Below are 20,799 nucleotides of genomic sequence, written 5' to 3' on the forward strand. Positions count from 1 at the left end.
TGGGCTCCTGTTATTTTCCCCTGCCGTGGGGGCTTTTTCTGTCAGAGGCCCTCAGCCAGGAGGAGAGGCCTGTGGCTCTGCGTGAGTCAGAGGGAGAGGGGAAGAGGGGAGAGAGGGCGGCGGAGGAGCGCACACAGGATCGGCAGGAACCCAGAGGGGGCCTTCACAGCGGGGACCTGTACTGTGCGTCAGTTTGGGATTATACAGCGAGAGGACACATTTCTACCGGACTGGAAGTTTGTCTCAGGTGAAGACGTCAAGATGGCGGCCAACGCAGAGGCGGCCAAGCCGGTCATCATGAATGAAGAGGAGTTGAAGAGGAAGCAGAGGGAGAAGCTGAAGAAGCTACAGGCCACAGGGGGCAACCCTAGACCTGCCAGATCCCTCTTCCTCTTCACCCTCAAAAACCCCTTCCGCAAGGCCTGTATCAACATTGTGGAGTGGAAGTATCCTTTATATCTTACACACACACGCACACACACACACACTTACATTATACACAGCACACAGCCTTTTGTTCTATAAAGTAGACATTGGCTTAAAAACACATGTTTTACTCTTGAATATTCACTGTGTAAGATGCTGAAGGTATTAGACAGTTATTACAGCACGCAGAGCCCTAATTAAGAATTCTGTCAGCTGCAGGCCAGTGAATTATCAGCCATGTCGTTCACCTGTGGCAAGCAAAGCCCGAGCCAAGTCTCTTTCAGATCTGTGTTAAGACGACCCCTGAAGTGTTAAGACTTTTGTGATGTGTCTGGCTGCCCGTTGTCAATGTCTTGTTTGAAGCCTTCATATTTTCACCTGCAGAGCTTCTTAAGCTTACATCAGGAAGACAGAGCCTGCCTCTTAGTGTCCCAGTAGCTGATATTCTGCTATGTGGAAAAATCTGCTCTGAATTGTTGGCACTCTATGAAGCATGAACACAGGGCAGGCTGCTGAGTGATGTTATGGTCCCTATAGGGGGTTTCCTGCTTTTAGCCCAATGTCCATTCTGGGATAATACGTGTTTAACTGCGAAAATAGAATCTACTCTTTCCATCTATCCAGCGACGACAACCTTATCTTCACAGTAGGACTCACAGCGTCGAAGTGAATGTGATTTTTACAACATTTTGTAACGTAATTCTTGTTTCTCTGAACAGCTTCCCTGAACTTTGTGCCTGTATGCTCAACCAGGCCAGGAGTTTTTTACTGCAGCAGTTTAATCACATCGGTATGTGATTCTGTGACACAGGGCATGACAGCTGTGTTAGAGCAAAATGAAATCCTTTTTATTGTGCTTTTAAAAAAAAAATCTATCAATGCTGACTTATTTTAGAATAAATAGAAATAAGTATCTCAAAGAATAACCAAACAGCTTCTTTTTTTTTCTTTTTTTTTTTTTTAACTGCGGAGTAGTCTGTGTTTAAATGGTTTGGTCATATTCTTGGGCTGTGCAGCTGTCCCGTGGCATCACAGACAGACATGATGCTGACCTGGCAGGGGAATTCTTATGGAGCGCCCCCTATGGGCGAGAATGAGGCAGCACAGCAGACATACGGCCGTCATAGGGATGATGTTTCAAGCAGCACTCAGAGGCACTGACCATTGTTAGCATTGTAGAGCTGTTTGATTTAATTTGTTTTGTCACATTTCAAGAAACTCACACAGAAACAAATTTATTTAACCCTTCCATTGTTAATATTTACTAGGCTTGAACATGATAACTCAAATACTGTCATTATGAAACCTCTCTTAATGTTCTTTTTGGGGGAACTGGGATTTTACCAGTCCTCGTCGTGCATTGCTGTTATGATCTTGAGTTTTCCCATCCAGAACCTTTGAGATCATCATCTTATTGACGATCTTTGCAAACTGTATCGCTTTGGCTGTGTTCCTGCCCATGCCTGAAGAAGACAGTAATAACACCAACACAAGTTTAGTGAGTATACGTATGACAACACACACTTTCCCTGACGTGTGACTCAGAATGTGTTATTGGCATTTGTTTGTCATAATACGCTGGCTGTGAAAAAGAAACTCATGGTCTTTTGTTTATAAAGGGTCCAGTATTTTACCATGACCAGCAGATGACTGTGCCGCCATGTCCAACAAATGAATGTGATTACTTTGAGCCAGCCAAGTTAAACACTTCATAGCTAAAAGTTTCAGCTAGTGCGAGTGCCAAGCCTCATTTAGATGCTTCCAGTCCTTTATTCGGAGTCCCATCTGTGTCTGCAGAGGAACATGCCATCAAACAACTGTGCTATTAGTTTATCCTCCGGCTGAGATTACTTTAACCTTCTGTGACCTGAAACTGGCTGTTAAAGACGACAGCAATACAAAAGCATGAGAATTAATTATGAATACGACAGATACGTGTGTGTGTGTGGAGTTTTCCCCTGTATGGGCAAATTTACATTTACATTACAGTTTACTCGAGACAGCAGGTGATTGACAGTGTAAAGTAGCTGGTGGCAGGTGTCTGACCCATGGAAGCTGCTGATGTGTTTTATATCATAGGTGTTATATTTCGACCTCATAGGTGTGTGTTTACACTGCTATCAGGATGTAGCTCAGAGACTGAATGGGATGATCAAAGTGTGTGTGTGGTGTTGTGAGCAAAGGACATGTGTTTGCACACTGTGCACATCCTGCCAGTGCACAGTGATTGTAGTATTGTATTGACACTAGCGTTATGATATTGAGGAGGCTCATTGTGACAGACTTGATATGTGGATCACTGTCTCTTAGAGGCCTGACTTCCAGATCAAATGTCAATATACTGTATAACACTCATAGCCAGCCATCACCTGCGTCCCACCATTCAGTGAATAAACTCAACACATCACTAGGTCAAAGTAATAATCCTGCAAATTTTCTTTGAGATAAATGTCTGTTACGTTACTATGGCCACATGAGGTAACACAACAGTGACCGAGGGATTATCCCACTGATGAAAGTATGGTAATATTCATATAATTGCAGTGTTACGAATTGGAGGTAGTCAGAGGAAATGCAATGTGTTTGTCAGTAAGACTGACACTGACACTTCATCTGACACTCGTTCATTGGAAATGTGTCTACAAAAAAAGATGAGGGTCATCCTCAGCATCTTGTAACAGGTAGTAATGGAACGAGGAGCAGCCACAGTGAGCAGTTTGATGAAGAGCTGCAGGCGACAGGCTGCAAACGTTCAACTTTTCAGGGAGGTAATGAACTCCTTCACTGTGCCCTGCTGTTCATAGACTCCATGGGCGGCATGAAATCAGATCACTGTTGCTCACATAATGATTGAAAAAGGACATTTATTGACTTTTTAATGCAACGGTAGTTTGTTTTGCTGCCCCCAGAACTGTAGTATTTAACCGTATACACTGATAACACCAATAACTACAGGTGTCAATACGGATGTCATGGCATCAAACATAATGAGCCTGAGGTTCAGCATGGAGCCGAGATGTGTTCACACGTGTTTTGTAGCACGCGCCGTTGAAGGCAAAGGACATATTGCAAATTCATCACAAGTTGCAGCTTTTTCTGCGGGATTTCCCACCATCGAATCGGGCTTTCACCACCAAAGGATGTGCGTTTGCATATATAGAACAGCCAATACCGCTTCTCTCTGAAATGACCTGTGATAGGCCAAAGTCTTCAATCAGAGGCTTCATTTTCTAAAGCCTGAGAACAGATCCGAGAGGAGGTGCAGAAGTCTAGTTTTCTCTCAGACCATTTTAATTACAATATGCTAAAAGGTTGTGATGGAATGTTTTGTCCAGTGATGCCAAAAATCTAAGTTGTTGATACCCAACTGATTGACCTACACCCAGAGAGTTTCATCAAGTCATCGGGTATCTGGCCCTGAAACTGATCCTTTTCTGTAACATCTTTGCTTTGGCCCACTTACCAGCCTCCTTCCAAATCCTCCTTACTTCTCACACTGCCATTCCTCAGAGGTGAGCGATGTAAGAAGAGCTGCTCAGCTCCCCCCACCCCCGCTGCTGTTAGAAGTAGGTCGGTCCAGACAGCGTCACCACACTGACGCAGGTGGATACAGGAGAGTCCAAAAATGCTGCCACATTACCGCATTCATACTCATATACTAATGAAATATGATGGTTTGTAACACTGATCTGCTGCAACACAGAAGTGCAGCTGTGCTTGTTGGCCCCGCATTGTTTCCCTTGAATAGCATTTCTTGAAATTTGGTATGCATTATTGTGAATGTGTGATTGATTTTAGGGACTTGGCTTGCTGCTGGTTGGTTCAGCCAAACATTATTGACCTGATTTGTTTAAAAGGATCAAAGGGAAATAAACAACCTATCGTATGTCATTTATAGTACGCTGTACCTCAAATGAACTCTCTTGAAGATACCTGTCATTCTGCCTGGATTCCCCAGGAGCTCTATCATACGGTTCTCCTACAACATTTGTATTTACAGCAGCAATGAAGAGCAAAATACCAAGTAGTCAATCTAATGATGACAGTTTCAAGCTGCTTTTGTAAGCAAATGTGTGCGTTGGAGTGTTTTGGTAGCACATCTGCTGTATGGCGAGCTCCTCTTTTCTCAGAAAATATCAACACTGCTTATAAAAACACTGATATGGGCCCAATTTGCAAACAGAGGAATTAATTCAACCACCCTGATGTTTATCTGTTAACCACCTCCGAACTATTTGAATTTTCTGCAAACAGTTTGAGTCATACAGCCTGACAAAGCTCTTTTTAAATTGTGGCTCAACTTATTTCATTAATCACAGTGTGACTCATGGGCCACCCATCTGTTTAAACCTCCTGAGGTCGTGTTTAATCTGCAAGAGGTTATAAAAGCTAATGAGTTCATCTAATACCAGCAACATCTATTGCTGTTCCACCCAGCAGGTGCTTAAATGCCAAAGTTGTCATTTACTCCAATCATTCCATATTTTACCATAGAGTTCAGCCTGAAGGTTGTGAGCTTTATAAAATGCAATTTCCTGTTTTTGTCTTGCTGCAGGAGAGTTTGGAGTATATCTTCTTGATCATATTCACGCTAGAGTGCTTTCTGAAGATCGTGGCATATGGGCTCGTGTTCCATGAAGGCGCCTATTTACGGAACTGTTGGAACATATTGGACTTTGTCATCGTCTTCATGGGGTAAGATGAGCTCTGAGCTGCAGGTGGATGTCTCTGCCAGCAAAGGACACAGCTTCCCTGGGACCACATCTAAGAAACTGCCTCTGACACTTAAATAGTTGAAAATTTCATATCTGATAGCCACATCATGGATTATTGTTCTGCTGAATGGCCATTTTGTAATGCTCATATAACAGTTATGGTTCTGTAATCTTCTCCTACAGTCTCTTCACTTTTGCCTTGGACACCATCAATAAGATAGCAGGTGTGCCATTGGAGAAAGGTGGGGGGTTTGACATGAAGGCACTGAGAGCCTTCAGAGTGCTGCGGCCCTTACGTCTTGTCTCTGGAGTCCCCAGTAAGAGCCTCTTCTATAATCCCAAACTACTGCAGAAAAAGCCCTGTGTCCATGTCACACTTCTTCATTCATTTGGAGATATTGTGTATATGATGTTTTGGTTTTACTGTTCCCTTTCAGGCCTGCAGGTGGTGATGAACTCCATCCTTAAAGCCATGCTGCCTCTGCTGCACATTGCCCTGCTGGTCTTCTTACTGGTCACCATCTATGCCATCATGGGACTGGAGCTCTTCAAGTGCAAAATGCATAAGACTTGCTATTACACAGGCACAAGTATGCATAAACGACGCAATCAGACACTGCTGCACTTTTATATATGTTATTTATTGTCATACCTCCTTTAAATCCCTGAAGCCACATTCAAAAATGATATTCACCTCTTCTCTTTGGCCCACAGATATCTACTCCACAGCAGAAGGTGAGCAGCCTGCACCCTGTGCTCAGGCTGGTAATGGACGCCGCTGCTTAATCAACGGCTCTGAGTGTCGGCCAGGCTGGGAAGGTCCCAACAATGGCATCACCCACTTTGATAACATCGGCTTTGCCATGCTTACGGTCTACCAATGTATCACCATGGAGGGATGGACCAAAGTGCTCTACTGGGTCAGTGACTGGACATCGCCTCAGCTGTTTTTCAGTTTCAGTGTTAGGGAATCTGCTCCTGCCACCAAAACATATGTCTACATTTTAGGTATTTATTGTGTTAAGTGTGCTGTATTCCTAACAGAACACAGTATTTTTGGCTGACCCAGAGTTGTCTCTCAGGTGAATGATGCCATGGGAAATGAATGGCCTTGGCTCTACTTTGTTCCTCTCATTCTACTGGGCTCCTTCTTTGTGCTCAATCTGGTTCTTGGTGTGCTCAGTGGGTAAGACAACTATTGTCTTCCATCCTTTCTCTTTCCTGCATCTTGCTTCTTCAAATGGACAAACCAAGAAATAATCGCATTCCACTCTGCTCTCAGAGAGTTTACCAAAGAGCGAGAGAAGGCCAGGTCACGTGGAGAGTTCCAGAAGTTGCGAGAGCGTCAGCAGCTGGATGAAGACCTGCACGGCTACATGGAGTGGATCACTCACGCTGAGGTCCTGGATGCCGACCGAGAGGGCAAAGGTCAGCATTATAAACCGCCTCAGCACCCGCCCCACGTAGAGATGCTGTTGAATTACAAGTGTTATTCTCTTTTCAGGACTTCTGCCTTTGACCAGTGGAGATTCAGACACAGACAGCCTGTATGACCTGGAAGGCAAGAGTCGAATCGTGTACTACTAGTGAGTCCACTTCAAATGTGTAAATGTTTGTATGCGATGTTGGCTCTGACTTGACACAGTAAACCAGGGTTATTCTTGTCTCTAGCCGCCTGGCCCGTCGCTGGAACCGTTTCTTCAGGATGAAGTGCCTGGTGTATGTGAAAACCAAGGGCTTTTACTGGCTTGTGATGTTCCTCGTCTTCCTCAACACACTGACCATAGCAACAGAGCACCACCACCAGTCTGACAGCCTCACTTCTCTGCAAGGTAGGCAATTAATGTATTGTGAATTTTTTTTTTTTTTTTAAACAAAAATGCCGTTTCTCACAGCTTCATCCTTTGACTCTCTCCTCTCGTCTCAACAGATGTGGCCAGTCGTGTTCTGCTGGTGCTGTTTGTCATAGAGATGTTCGTGAAGATGTATGCGCTGGGTCCCCGAGCGTATTTCATGTCTCTGTTTAACCGCTTTGACTTCTTTGTGGTGCTATGCGGGATCCTGGAGATGATCATGTTTTCTGCGGGAGCCGTAGCTCCCCTGGGTTTCTCCGTGCTCAGGTGTATCCGACTGCTCAGGATCCTCAAAGTCACAAAGTAAGTCATTTCCCTCTCAAAGGATTATGTTGCATTAGATTAGTTGTCCTGTGTTTTAATGTCTTTTAACACGTATGTTTCTCCAACTGATCTGCAGGTACTGGACTTCTTTGAGTAATCTTGTGGCTTCTCTCCTCAACTCTGTACGCTCCATCGCCTCCCTGCTCCTTCTTCTCTTCCTCTTCATTGTCATTTTCTCACTCCTGGGCATGCAGGTGTTTGGGGGGAAATTTAACTTTCCCGACCACAGACCCAGACGCAGTAACTTTGACAACTTCCCTCAGGCCCTCATCAGTGTGTTTCAGGTGAGCTGAGACACCAGGAGTGCATTGACAGTGGCAGCATCGACCCCATCCTTTCATAGCATAAAGGAATGAATCATTACCTGCTTTTTAACACTTCACTATCTCTCAGATCCTGACAGGAGAAGACTGGACCACCATCATGAACAATGGCATTATGGCCTACGGAGGGCCTGAGTTTCCTGGCATCCTGGTCGCCATCTACTTTATCATCCTCTATGTCTGTGGGAACTGTATCCTTCACATACACTCACAATGTCATCTAGGATTTAACAGTGAAGAGTCTAGAGCCATGCTAGCAGCTGTTCTTTCAGCTAAATGCTAACATGGTCACAGTGACGATGCTGTTATGCTGATGTTTAGCAGGTATAATGTTAATCATGTTTGTCATCTTGCTAACAGCATGCTAACATTTGCTATTAGCACAACATCAAGTACAGCTGAGCCTGATGGGAGTGTCATTAGTTTTGCAGGTATTTGGTCGAAATCCAAAGTATTGGACAAACAGAAGTTTTAGCACTAGATGAAAAGTCAGGAAATCACCAAAGTTGCACATATTATCTGGTTTCAATGAATTTTTGTACAAAACTGGATGGCAATCCATGCAACAGCTGTTGAAATATTTAAGTCTGGACCAAAGTCTTAGGTCAACCGACCGACTGACAAACAAGCTAACGTTGCAATCCAAACACATGCTGTAAGCATGGCTAGAAGTTGTATACACAGCAGTAATGTTTTTTAAAAATCAAGGTTTTTGTTTCCCTGAGCTCAGACATCAGACATCCTCCTCAATGTCTTCTTGGCCATTGCCGTCGACAACCTGGCAGAGGCTGAGAGTCTGACTTCAGCCCAGAAAGAAAAGGCGGAGGAGAAGATGAGGAGAAAGCTTCTAAGGTAAATAAAAGAATACCAAAAATTCAATCTAAGTGAGATGATCTGCTTTGTCTTCTCATAGCTAAACTCTGCTCCATTCCCTTTCTCTCTTATGTCCCAGGTCAAAAATGCCTGAAAAGACTGATGAGGAGAGGGAGAGGATAGCTAAGAAACTGGCAGAGCAGAGGGCCAAGATGGAGGGCATGCCCACCACAGCCAAGGTATCATGTCACATATTAACTCTTGGCAATGATGTATTATTCAGCAGCATAAGTATTATATCTATATTACATGGACATATTTTTGTTTTGTTTTTTTTTCAGCTCAAAATTGACGAGTTTGAGTCCAATGTCAATGAAGTGAAAGATCCATTTCCACCTGACGACTTCCCAGGTAACACAAAACACGCCTGAGCCTCTGCTCATCTCCGACTCTTAGAGATCTCACATTTCTCAGCGATACAGTTGTATCAGAAGCAGGTCACTGATTGCAGGACTTCATATTCATTACACTGGCTGCTGCTGTCCTGGCTATGTTACAGTACAAGTATAGTAACCCCTCATTATTATTACTCAGCCGATTCCCTGAGCCAAGTTTATAGCAGAGTCTAAAGTTAGACTGTTTTCACACTACTCTGGTGACCACCATATAAAGCCTACACCGTGATCCAGTAGAGAATAGAGAGATTTCCTTTTTATGAAAGTATGACTTTTATTTAACTTGCTGGATCTTTGTTTTTCTCTTCTGTGGTGGTGTAACATGACTTGTACCAATAATCGAACTTTGAGTCTATTTTCTTCCACGTGGTAGGTGATGACGAGGAGGAAGAGCCTGAAATCCCCATCAGCCCTCGGCCCCGACCAATGGCCGACCTGCAGCTGAAGGAAGAAGCTGTTCCTTTGCCTGAAGCCAGCTCCTTTTTCATTTTTGGCCCTCAGAACAAGTAAGAACCAGACGTACCAACCTGAGAATAACAGACCTCGGAGTGGTTTTATTTCAGGGTTCTCTCATACTGTATCATGATAACACAACAGTGGCTTGATTGATCTCACTGATGAGCTCTTCATTGGTATCCAGGTTCCGTAAGCTGTGCTACAAGATCATCAACGCCTCGTCCTTCACCAACTTAATCCTCCTCTTCATCCTGCTCTCCTCCATCTCCCTGGCAGCAGAGGACCCCATTGATCCCAAGTCCTACAGAAACCAGGTGACAATCAGGTCTACCGCTGAACATTTACTTTTGAAGAGGGCCAAATTTGATAGGAACTCTTTGTGCTTTTCCTGCAGATCTTGGCCTATGCTGACATTGTCTTCACAACCGTGTTCACCATTGAGATTGTACTGAAGGTAATGTGTTATATATTTTACTTTCAGCCTTATTTGAGTTTGACTTGTGTTGGTTCTTTGAAGTCAAGATACTGCATAACAGATATTGATATTTTTGCTCTGAAGCAGATGCTAATTTTTCTTTTCTGATAGATTATGTGGTTAAATTTCATCATTTTGTGGGAGAAATGACAGAAATCTAAACAATTTAGTCTCTAATGTTCTTCCTGGCAGAGAAAAATGCCTCTGAAACAGCATTATGAGTATCTCAGACCACTAGAATTTTCCCTCATAACAATGAAATTGTTTCTTTGCACGTCTTACATGTATCTGACTGACAGATGACAGTATATGGAGCGTTCATGCACGAGGGCTCCTTCTGCCGTAACTCCTTCAACATCCTGGATCTGATTGTGGTTGGAGTCTCCCTGCTTTCTATGGGAATGGAGTGAGTAAACTTTCTCAGATTGCTATACTGGAATAAGAACATCGTTATTGTTATTTCTGTCCTAAAATATAAGTTTTAGTACACCCAGTTGTGCTTATCAAGACTGCTTTTTGCGATGTGTTGTATGCAGATCCAGTGCTATCTCTGTGGTGAAGATTCTCAGGGTGTTGAGGGTGCTCAGGCCCCTCAGGGCCATCAATAGAGCCAAAGGGTTAAAGGTACAACACATGCCTACATACAGTCATTCCACTGGGATAGTGTCTGCATGTCCAGTGGTGGAGGAAGTAATCAGATCTTTTTAACTAAAACTATGAGTACAACTATGTAAGAATACTCTATTTCATTTAAAAGCCCTGCATTCATAATCTTACTCAAAAATCCAAAAGTATTCTGAGAAATATTTACTTGAATTATCAGAGGTAAAAGTACTTGTTCTGCAGAAATGACCTCTGTCACTCATATATTTGTATATGACATTATTAGATTGTTAATACTGATGTACTGATGTATAAGTCGCATTTTACTGTTGCAGCTGATCGAGGTGGAGGAAGTTTATTTACTACTTACTTTCAGCCAGTGGTTCCCAACCTAGGCCTCCTCCAAGGGGCCAAAAGATAAATCTGAGGTGTTGTGAGCTTTTTGTGAAATATTTAATACTTTTACCTCTTTGGGTCTTGTACAGACATCTGAAACTTGACAAGTGGTTATGTCAGACACAGCTTTCACGTGCAAATAGGCTTGGAAACCAGTGCTATCTATAGCAATGCATTGTATTTATAAGCTCTAGATATAAATATTTTTCATGCACAATCTGAAATTATAACTGTTAGATAAATATAGTGCATCAACAATATTTTGTTTGTCTTTAATGACAGCACGTGGTCCAGTGCGTGTTTGTGGCCATCAAAACCATCGGTAACATCGTCCTGGTCACCATGCTGCTGAACTTCATGTTTGCCTGTATAGGAGTGCAGCTGTTTAAGGTGAGTATTTAGAAGGAGACATTGACACCACATGTTGTAAGATACTGATACTGTGAGGCTGATATTTCCAGATGATTCTGCTCTAAGTACAGAGGTCCTTTCCTCCCTACAGGGTAAATTCTACAGCTGCACAGATCCATCCAAAACGACCGGGGAGGAATGCCAGTAAGACAAACATCTTTCACGCATCTTTCACCACCTATCAGAAAGGTGTTTTAGAGTGATCGTTCTCTCTGTCTGCTCTCAGGGGATACTTCTGGAAGCACATGGATAATTCCCTTCAAGACACAGTGTTGGCTAAGAGAGAATGGCTCAACAGTGACTTCAACTTTGACAATGTGCTCTACGGCATGCTGGCTCTCTTCACTGTATCCACATTTGAGGGCTGGCCACAGTAAGAGCAGCATCAATTCTGATTAGATAAATTGCTTCTTTTTTTTTTTTTTTTTTTTGATCCTATCTGTTTGATTGCGTTAGACGACTGGACATCTTATTACAAGGATATTGAGTTGGGAAGTAATTCCATTACCTGGAGCCAGAGATGGTAATCGAGGCGATGTGTCCTTTTTAATCTGTTGAATTATACATTTCATCTAAAATTACCCTTATTGCATCTCTGATCTTTGATCTTTGTCCTGCCAGTTTCCTGTCTCCTCTGAACATCACTCCATTTGTTCCCAGGCTGTTATACAGAGCCATTGATTCGGACGAAGAAGACATGGGTCCTGTCTTCAACAACCGCGTGGACGTGTCAATCTTCTTTATCATCTACATCATCCTCATCGCCTTCTTCATGATGAACATCTTCGTGGGCTTCGTCATTGTCACCTTCCAGGAGCAGGGCGAGGAGGAGTATAAGGACTGTGAGCTGGACAAGAACCAGGTACGCCGAGACCCTCACAGATGACGCTTAGCACAATGAGACAATCTAAGACAAGTGAAGAATGACTCATTATTTTTCCTCTAACCCTTCTTCTTCCTCCCCATCAGCGTCAGTGTGTGCAGTACGCCCTGAAGGCTCGTCCTCTGAGGTGCTATATCCCCAAAAACCCCTACCAGTACAGAGTCTGGTACATTGTCACCTCCTGCTACTTTGAGTACCTCATGTTCTTCCTGATTATGCTCAACACCTTGTGTCTGGGGATGCAGGTATGCAAATTAAAGTCATACTGTAACCTAAAATGATTGAGATTGTATTGAGGTTGCTGACAGTCAATATTCAGTGTCAATACTCAGTATCTTTAGAGATACGAAGAGTTCAGTGTTTATCACAGCATTCAATTAATGACCAAGAGGAAGCTTGAAACTTTATTTAAAATATGGGACATTATGACTTTCTGGCAAAATCCCAGACTAATTAATTATGGTGGGGATTAGGAGTGCATTAATGCAGGCTGCCCTACATAATTTTCCATCACTTCATTTACAAAACCTTACTTTGTAAATTCTTTTATGTAACTATGGTAATGTGGATGAGATCCAGTTTTTAAGTTTCAATATGGGTCAGATTTATTTGTGACTGAGGGCTAATCCATTTTATTGCAGCTTGGATCTTAGTTTTGTTTCTTTGTGCACAGCATCTACTGAAGTGTTAGAGGTGCTGACAACTGCAAATTGAATACATGATCAGAAAAAACACTAACCACAGCTGTTTGTGAGAGCAGCACATTATGAAACACCTGATTATTGTGGTTCTCACTGAATTAATGGGATGCTGTTTAAAAAGGTGCTAAATGGGCTTTGGAGGGACATGATAGATAATAGCTAGACATGTTTCATTTAACTCTGATGTTGTCTGTTAGCATTTCCTTCAAGTTATATATAATGTTGGCATTTCACTTTGAGCAGCACTGCAACCAGTCGGACTTTGTGACGAAGCTGTCAGACACTCTGAACTTGATCTTCACTGTGCTCTTCACTGTGGAGATGATCCTCAAGCTCATGGCCTTCAAAGCGAAGGTACTGACTCCAATGTTTGCAGCTCAAATGATTATTCATCCGATCTAGTGTCCTACTGTGGCAGCACTGCTTTACCTCTCTGTGCAGGGCTACTTTGGAGACCCCTGGAACGTCTTTGACTTCATCATCGTCATCGGCAGCGTCGTTGACGTCATCCTGAGTGAAGTCGATGTGAGTACATGTGATACAACGTGTTCATCAATCCTAACGAATTCCACAGATATCAGATTATCATTGTAGGTGCTGTGTATGAATATCCCTGCTGTTGACGTTCCCAGTCAATAGCGTGATTTGAACTGAAGTGACTGAATGTATCTGTTCAATGCTCTGACCCAGAAGCATATAATGCTGGCCCAACAGCTGACTGGTGCCAGCAGTGCAAGCTGACAGGACATGGTCAGTGCTGTTGTTGGCCATTCCCACCCCAACTCTCGCACTCCCACCATCCTCAGTGCAACCTCAGAAGCATTGCCTTATATCACCAAACTATCCATTACTCCCACTTCAGTAATGTTATCTTTTCTGTGTGTTGTTCCAGCACTTTAAACAGAGCACAATGTCAAAGACTTTACTGTTATCTTATGTGGTAAAGCCAGTCACTGTTTTATTTCCTGCCATTGTTGCACTTCATTGTCTTCACCTTTTCCATCCACAAACACAAGCTTGTACCAAGTTCAATTTTCTCCCTCCAAAGCCCATTTCACTCCCATTCTTCCTCTTCTTCTACTTCCTCTTTCTTCCTCTTAATCCTTCTCAATCCCCCTGTCCTCCATGCACCTCACCTCACTCATCTGTCTATCCTCCACAGACTGCCCTGGCCTCCAGTGGAGGACTGTACTGTCTCCATGGCTGTGCTGTAAATATCTGATCTTCACTGCACTGCACTGCTGCATGAGCCTTGCTGTGTGAGCACCCCACTATGTTCTCTACTAAACTGTAGCACTGCTGTACTGAACCGCGTGGCTCAAACTGCTGGAGAAACGTCCGTGTTTCTGCTGTCTGTCTTATCTTAGAGCGAGTGTAAGATAAGACCTCAACATGTTTGTGTTCCAGTATGGCTCAGAAGGTTTACACACTCAGCACAGAATATACGGCTGGATTGGCTGAAAACTCATAGAATGTTTTGTCGGACGTGTGTTTATATTGTTCATTTCGCATGAGGTACAAAATGAGTTTTCAGCAGCTAAGACCTGGAGGCTTTGAAACTCATCAGAGGTAGAAGAATTGTCTCTAATATTAACCCTATTTTGTGATTGTAAATCAAACCATAATAATGTTTAACAGCTGATCGGTGCTATGTCTGTTAAGCCCCCTTATTAATGAAATCATAACTTCTATAAATACAATTCACTAACTACACTTTGTCATCTACTTTGTGCAGGACACAAATCCTATGCAAGCGATTGCGGTAAGCTGACACATTCTCCACATTAAAACCAGCAATGTTTTTTTTCTTTTTCGGTATTTTCTTTCCTCAAATCCTCTGCTTCTTTTTATCTGCAGGACTCTGAAAATGCTTCAGTTTCCATCACGTTCTTCCGACTCTTCCGTGTCATGCGTCTGGTGAAGCTGCTGAACCGCTCAGAGGGCATCCGTAACCTGCTGTGGACCTTCATCAAGTCCTTTCAGGTCTGGCACTGCGCTCGTCATCATTTTCATTTTTTTTATCTCCACACTCTCACTGTGCTAACTGTCTGGTTTATTTCAACAGGCTCTCCCTCATGTGGCTCTGCTCATCGTGATGCTCTTCTTTATCTACGCTGTCATCGGGATGCAGGTACAGTCAGGGTTTGTTTTCTGGATCAAAACATTGTAAAACACTGTAGACTTATAATACGTTTCTTGCTAAATTCCACTAAGATGAGTTTCTGTATTTTGACTGGGATTGTAACAACCCTTCAGATCTTTGGAAAGGTGGCCTTAGTGGATGGCACCCAAATCAACCGAAACAACAACTTCCAGACATTCCCTCAGGCCGTTCTGATGTTATTCCGGTGAGTCTCTGAGTCAGGATCGTGGGTTTAAAGGTCAATGGTTGCACAAACTGAGCCACAATCTCACTTCACGTCTCCAGATGTGCTACTGGAGAGGCTTGGGAGGAAGTAATGATGGCTTCGATGTATGGAAAGAAGTGCGACCCCAAATCTGACTTCCTGCCAGGGGAGGAGTACACCTGTGGGTCCAACTTCGCTGTCTTCTACTTCCTCAGCTTCTACTGTCTCTGTGCCTTCCTGGTGAGCAGCAGCAGAATGTCAGCATTTATCTTTTAGCTGCATTCAAACCTGTTGTTTAATTGTAATGATCATCACATGATGCAAAAAAAAAAAACAAACCTCTTGTTAAAACTGTTTAAATACAGGTCTTTTTTTCCTCAACTACTTCAGATCCTCAACCTGTTTGTCGCTGTCATCATGGACAACTTTGACTATCTGACCCGTGATTGGTCACTTCTTGGTCCACACCATCTGGATGAGTTTAAGAAGATCTGGGCTGAATATGACCCCGAAGCCACGTAAGCCAGAACGCAGCTCATGAAACTTTACTAACCTGAATTTATTCATGCTCAGAACACACTTGAACTAGGCCACATTTACAGAGCGTGGCCCCTCCGTGAGTATAAGATGTTCCTCTGATCTAACAGGGGGAGAATTAAACATCTGGACGTGGTGACGCTGCTGCGACGCATCCAGCCTCCGTTGGGCTTTGGAAAGTTCTGCCCTCACCGTGCTGCATGCAAGGTACATAAACACGGTGGAAGACCATGTGGTGCATGCTTATATGTTTTTTCTTCTCCCTGTCCCAACTTGTTTGAAATGTGCTGCTGCCATCAAATTCAGAGTAAGTATGTATTTTTGTTTGTGCTCAAAAAAACTGATGATGATGATGAAATGTGAATTTATAAAGCCTTTAAATATACTTTAAATACTGTATTGTATTTGATTGTTCTCTTCCTCTCTGGTGCCCGTATTCTGTGAACGTCCTGTCTGCAGCGTTTGGTTGGCATGAACATGCCTCTAAACAGCGATGGCACCGTCACCTTCAATGCCACCCTGTTTGCTCTGGTCAGGACTGCCCTCAAGATCAAAACAGAAGGTACAGATGTCCAAAAGGTTGATATACACTGCGAGTGTTTGCTTCAACTGGATGTACATAATTAATGACCCTAAAATCTTACTGGGTTGTTCTGAACAGGTAACTTTGAGCAGGCCAACGAGGAGCTGAGAGCCATTATAAAGCAAATCTGGAAGCGCACCAGTATGAAACTGTTAGACCAGGTCATCCCCCCCATAGGAGGTCAGTCTGTCAGCATGAACAGAATTAGTTCAATTTCACCTTTCGAAGAGAATCCCCCCTTTCACACTGACAGCACTGTGACGTCTCTGGTTGTAGATGATGAGGTGACCGTGGGGAAATTCTACTCCACCTTCCTGCTCCAGGACCATTTCCGTAAGTTCTTGAAGCGTCAGGAGGAGTACTACGGCTACCGGCCCACTAAGAAGAGCGCCTCGGGCCCGGAGATCCAGGTGAACAGTCAATACGCGGTCAATATCGCATTATTATTGGAATGTTGGAAATGTTAGACAGGAAATGACTGCATAAAAACTGGAAATCACTCAAAAAATGCATACTATGTAAAAACATTAATGCATACATGATTTTTGTTTCATTTTCTATGCACTACAGTGTACTTGTCTCTAAGCGTCACCTTTCCTTTTCTTCCTCTCCTTGTGAACACGCTGCTGTCCACCTTTGCTCTCCTTTTTTAACATCTTTTGTGTTTTTCTAGGCGGGCCTGAGGAGCATAGAAGACGAGGCGGCTCCAGAGATGCACAGGGCCATTTCAGGAGACCTGCAGAATGAGGAAGAGATGGATAGAGCTATGGAGGAGGCTGGAGAGGAAGGCATTTACCAGGTGAGCATGCTGTCTGCAGCTCGAGAGAACAGCTATACAGACAAAATGCAGCGTATTTATTGTTTGTCAGTTGGATTAAGTGTGTACACTAATACTGGATTCTGCCTTCATGTGTGTCTTGCTCTGTATTTCCAGCGTACACATGGTCTGTTTGGTAACCGGGTGGACTCGTTCTCCACTGAGCCGGCCAACAGTCAGTCCCAGCAGATGACCAACCAGCGGCCCCTCAAGTTCTCTGAGAGCCAGCCTGAGTCTCCACCAAACTCTTCTGGCTTGGTGCCCGCCACCGAATTCTTCTCCACAACTGCACCAAAAAGCAACACAAACAACAACGCCTTCGCAGAGTGAGCACCACACACACCGCTGTCTATCAAAGGGACTAGATGACATGTGGGTGATGTCTGATGGGTGGAAATGTTTGTTTTCCTTCAGATTTTCATTTGAGAGAGAAGGCAGTCCTGAAGAGTTTTATAATCCCAGTGAGGATGCAGAGACAGGTATGTCAACCCATCACTCAAACTCTATGTGTTCAGCACCTTTCATGCAGGTTAGTGCTGTTCAGAGCGCTTTACAGACGAATAACAAGGTGCCTCACTTTATGTTTTTGAGGTGACAGTGTGTATTTTACAATGCTTTTCCAGCCACTTTACATTTAACCAGGGCCAAAACGTAGAATTCCAGATCAATAACAGTAGTTTGAATAAAATCTGGACAGTAAAAGATGAATTTCTCTGTTCTTCATAACTGTTCACTATGTGTTTTTTGTTTATTTACCTTTGTTTAGACAACCCGCGTTCCTGGAACTTCACTGTGAGGACGGACAAAACACAGGTTATATTTTATTGACTCATCCAGAGTAAACGATGATCAACAGGTTTTATAGACAATGTATGGATGCATATCTTTTCTTTGCAGTTCCCATATTACCCTGACTATGGTGACAGTCAGAGTCAGAGCTCCTGCACTGCAGCTGACCAGCTCGTCCAGGAGGTAAGCGAGGAAGGATCTCTGAGCGTCCCCCTCTTTTATCACACACTAATTAATTACCAGCTCTATCAGCAGGAAATGTCCTGATCCACTGGCACATCTGTCATAGAAAGGTGATAACAAGCACAAGCTCCTTTTTCAGCACCAGGCTCATTTCCTGGACACAAATGAAGCAGAGTGTCCTGGACTCAACCACGCTTATTAGTCCTGAAAAATAAACTCAGTTAAAGTTCAGTTTTTGTTTGGGAACTCGGTTCATTAAATTCAAGAGCAGCAACGTCACATAATTATCAGCTGTGAAAACCATTAGAACCAGCAGGACACACGTCTGTGGATCACTTAATTTTTGTTTGAGATGTTACACTCAAGTGAGTTTTATATGGATGAAGGGCAGATTCAGAAAAACTCCACCGTTCAGTTATTAGTTAATGTCAGTCAATTAAGGGAATTTGGGATCCATGTACCATTTTGCATCTTAACAATCTATACAACAGGTGTTTTCTTTTGGCCTGTGGCCCAGTATTAACTTTCAGTTTTGGGCCTCCGAGGCAAAAAGTTTGGGTGCTCCTGGACTATAATAAAATGCCATGTTATAACTATCAGTCAAAATGTCAGGCATGACAACAATATAACAGAATACAACAAGACCTGTGATACATTACCAGTAGTAGTAATAGGAAATTGTTCCTGTGTGTACTCTGAGCCACTGCATGTTGTTTTCTTTTCCAGGCTTTAGTCGGTGGCGGTCTGGCCTCCCTGGCCAAAGACCCCAGCTTTGTCTCTGTGACTAAGAGGGAGATGGCTGATGCCATGCACACAACGGTCGATGAAATGGAGAGCGTGGCTCAGGGCATCCTCAGCGAACGCTCCGGCAGCATCACCTCTGTGAAGAAGAGACGTCCCCTCCCTGTCCCTCCTCCTGCCTCTGCCGCGGGAGCACAGGAACCGGGCCAACCAGATCCGGCTGTGAGGAGAAAGAGACGTCCAATCCCCAAGATCCCCTCCTTACAGGAGCCGGCTGAGGCCAACTCCGAAGTTTAGAGGTTGAGTTCTCTTGGTGATCTTGTGATTTTTACACCTGCAGGTGGCTCCACCTCACCTCACTTTTACCAAGCTTGTTGCCCCCCTGTGACAATCTGTATCTCCTAGCCTGGCTCAAGGGCCTACAGGCAGGTTGGCTCAGGGTTAATATATTATCAAGTGTGGTAGAAACTTAACCAAGGAGAAACAATATATCTGACGATGAAACATCTTCTCAATCCTCAGATTGACGGAAACTAATAAAAACACAAAGTTATCTCAGAGCGAACAGATTGACGCACTTCTTTCTTTGTAGCGTTTGTTGAGGTTATCCATTCCACATGACTTATGGGACAACCACGTAAGTGAGCTGAGTGTCTTATTGTGGCCTCACCGAGGGAGGCAGGATAGTGAATGAAATGACTCACTGAATAAAAGGAGCAGGCAGACGTCTTTATTGTGCTGCCCTTCAGAGAGGGCAGCGGGAAAGGACTCCACTTTGGGGAGACGATGACTGAGTTTTTGTGCATCCAGGCCGAGAAAAGTTCAACTGAGTATTCAGTTCACGCTCTTTGAAGGGCTGTGGTGCAACTTAACAATGCAAGTGTTTTTTTCTTTGTTGGTAAAGCAGCGTCCTCTGATCAGTGAGGACTTGCTGTCTTTTATTACTGAGTTTATTTACTGAGTTTCCCCTGCTCGCCACTGTTCTTGTGAGCAGAAAGCAGATTTTAAAGAGGAAATGTCTTTTTTTTTTTTTGGACACTGAGGTATGTTTAAACTATGAAATACTGATCCAAGGATTTAGCTGTCGTAGAGTATTTGTTCAATTGAAAGCCATACTGTAGTAAAGCAGCGCATGTGATTTTATTTTTTCAAGTCACTCTGCTGCTGCAGGCTGTATGTGCTCTTCATTTGCATATATATGTCATACCTTTGACTTAGGGACACTTAGTTTGACCCGTACGGTTTGTGTATCTTCAGCATACCTGGAGTATGGTGGATTTAGCTTCACGGCTCACCTGACCTGACAACAAGTTTTATTCATGATGCACGGGCATAATTTCTTGCACTCGTTTCATGTTTTGTGCCTGAATGCAGTGACGGGAGGACTATTTTTTTTTTTTTTTTTTTACATTAACTTCTGATCAGCCCATTTCGCTGTCATACAAACATTACGTTGCAAGGGTAGTTTGAGTGAACTCTTTCTAGCTCAAGCTCTCACCTTGACTGTCCTTCACTTCTGGAGCTGTGCCATTATGGCTGTTGTTACATTGGTGTTTTTCACCTTGATCAAAGAAAATAAATCATCCAAACATTCATTTCTGTGTTAGTTTTCTTTCTGCAAACAAACCAAAGATGGACATATGGAAGCAGCACAGGCTGTGATTTGGAGAAGGAAAAAAAACCCCTTAGTTTGTGCCAACAAATAATAGTCCAAAATAATGCTAGATGTGCCTCGTTAGTGCAGACGGAGCCTTGACGAAAGGATAGGTGCATGCTTTGGATGCTCCCCCAGCAGAAATCAGTGTGGAAACTGAGAGCCTCTATAAATAGTCTTGTCTAGCAAAGCAGACACCGACTCCTTATGGAATGGAAACTAATGCAGCAGCATGGATGCTTTAATGTAGGTTCAAATAGAGAAGAAAATTTCCTCAAAAATGATGGAGAAAGCTGCCAAAAGCAGCACCTGC

General features: G+C 43.4%; 1 protein-coding gene across 1 annotated transcript; it reads left to right on the forward strand.

The window, feature by feature from the left end:
* cacna1sb (calcium channel, voltage-dependent, L type, alpha 1S subunit, b) lies at nt 1–20,416 on the forward strand. Its single transcript, XM_076740906.1, has 45 exons — nt 1–446; nt 1,819–1,924; nt 4,982–5,121; nt 5,325–5,458; nt 5,579–5,731; nt 5,856–6,061; nt 6,224–6,327; nt 6,424–6,569; nt 6,646–6,727; nt 6,813–6,973; nt 7,072–7,297; nt 7,395–7,602; nt 7,712–7,832; nt 8,379–8,493; nt 8,594–8,693; nt 8,796–8,865; nt 9,283–9,415; nt 9,550–9,679; nt 9,760–9,819; nt 10,140–10,246; nt 10,377–10,464; nt 11,122–11,229; nt 11,342–11,394; nt 11,477–11,623; nt 11,911–12,112; nt 12,220–12,378; nt 13,078–13,188; nt 13,276–13,359; nt 13,997–14,044; nt 14,570–14,596; nt 14,692–14,817; nt 14,900–14,965; nt 15,091–15,182; nt 15,263–15,422; nt 15,573–15,700; nt 15,830–15,926; nt 16,179–16,281; nt 16,381–16,482; nt 16,579–16,712; nt 16,976–17,101; nt 17,237–17,445; nt 17,534–17,598; nt 17,886–17,932; nt 18,017–18,091; nt 18,818–20,416. Exons 1-45 carry the CDS (start codon nt 262–264, stop codon nt 19,127–19,129), a joined length of 5,556 nt encoding a protein of 1,851 aa, XP_076597021.1. The 5' UTR covers nt 1–261; the 3' UTR covers nt 19,130–20,416.
* Nucleotides 20,417–20,799: the final 383 nt, after the last annotated feature.

This window comes from Chaetodon auriga, chromosome 10, assembly GCF_051107435.1.
Source record: "Chaetodon auriga isolate fChaAug3 chromosome 10, fChaAug3.hap1, whole genome shotgun sequence".
NCBI lineage: Eukaryota > Metazoa > Chordata > Actinopteri > Chaetodontiformes > Chaetodontidae > Chaetodon > Chaetodon auriga.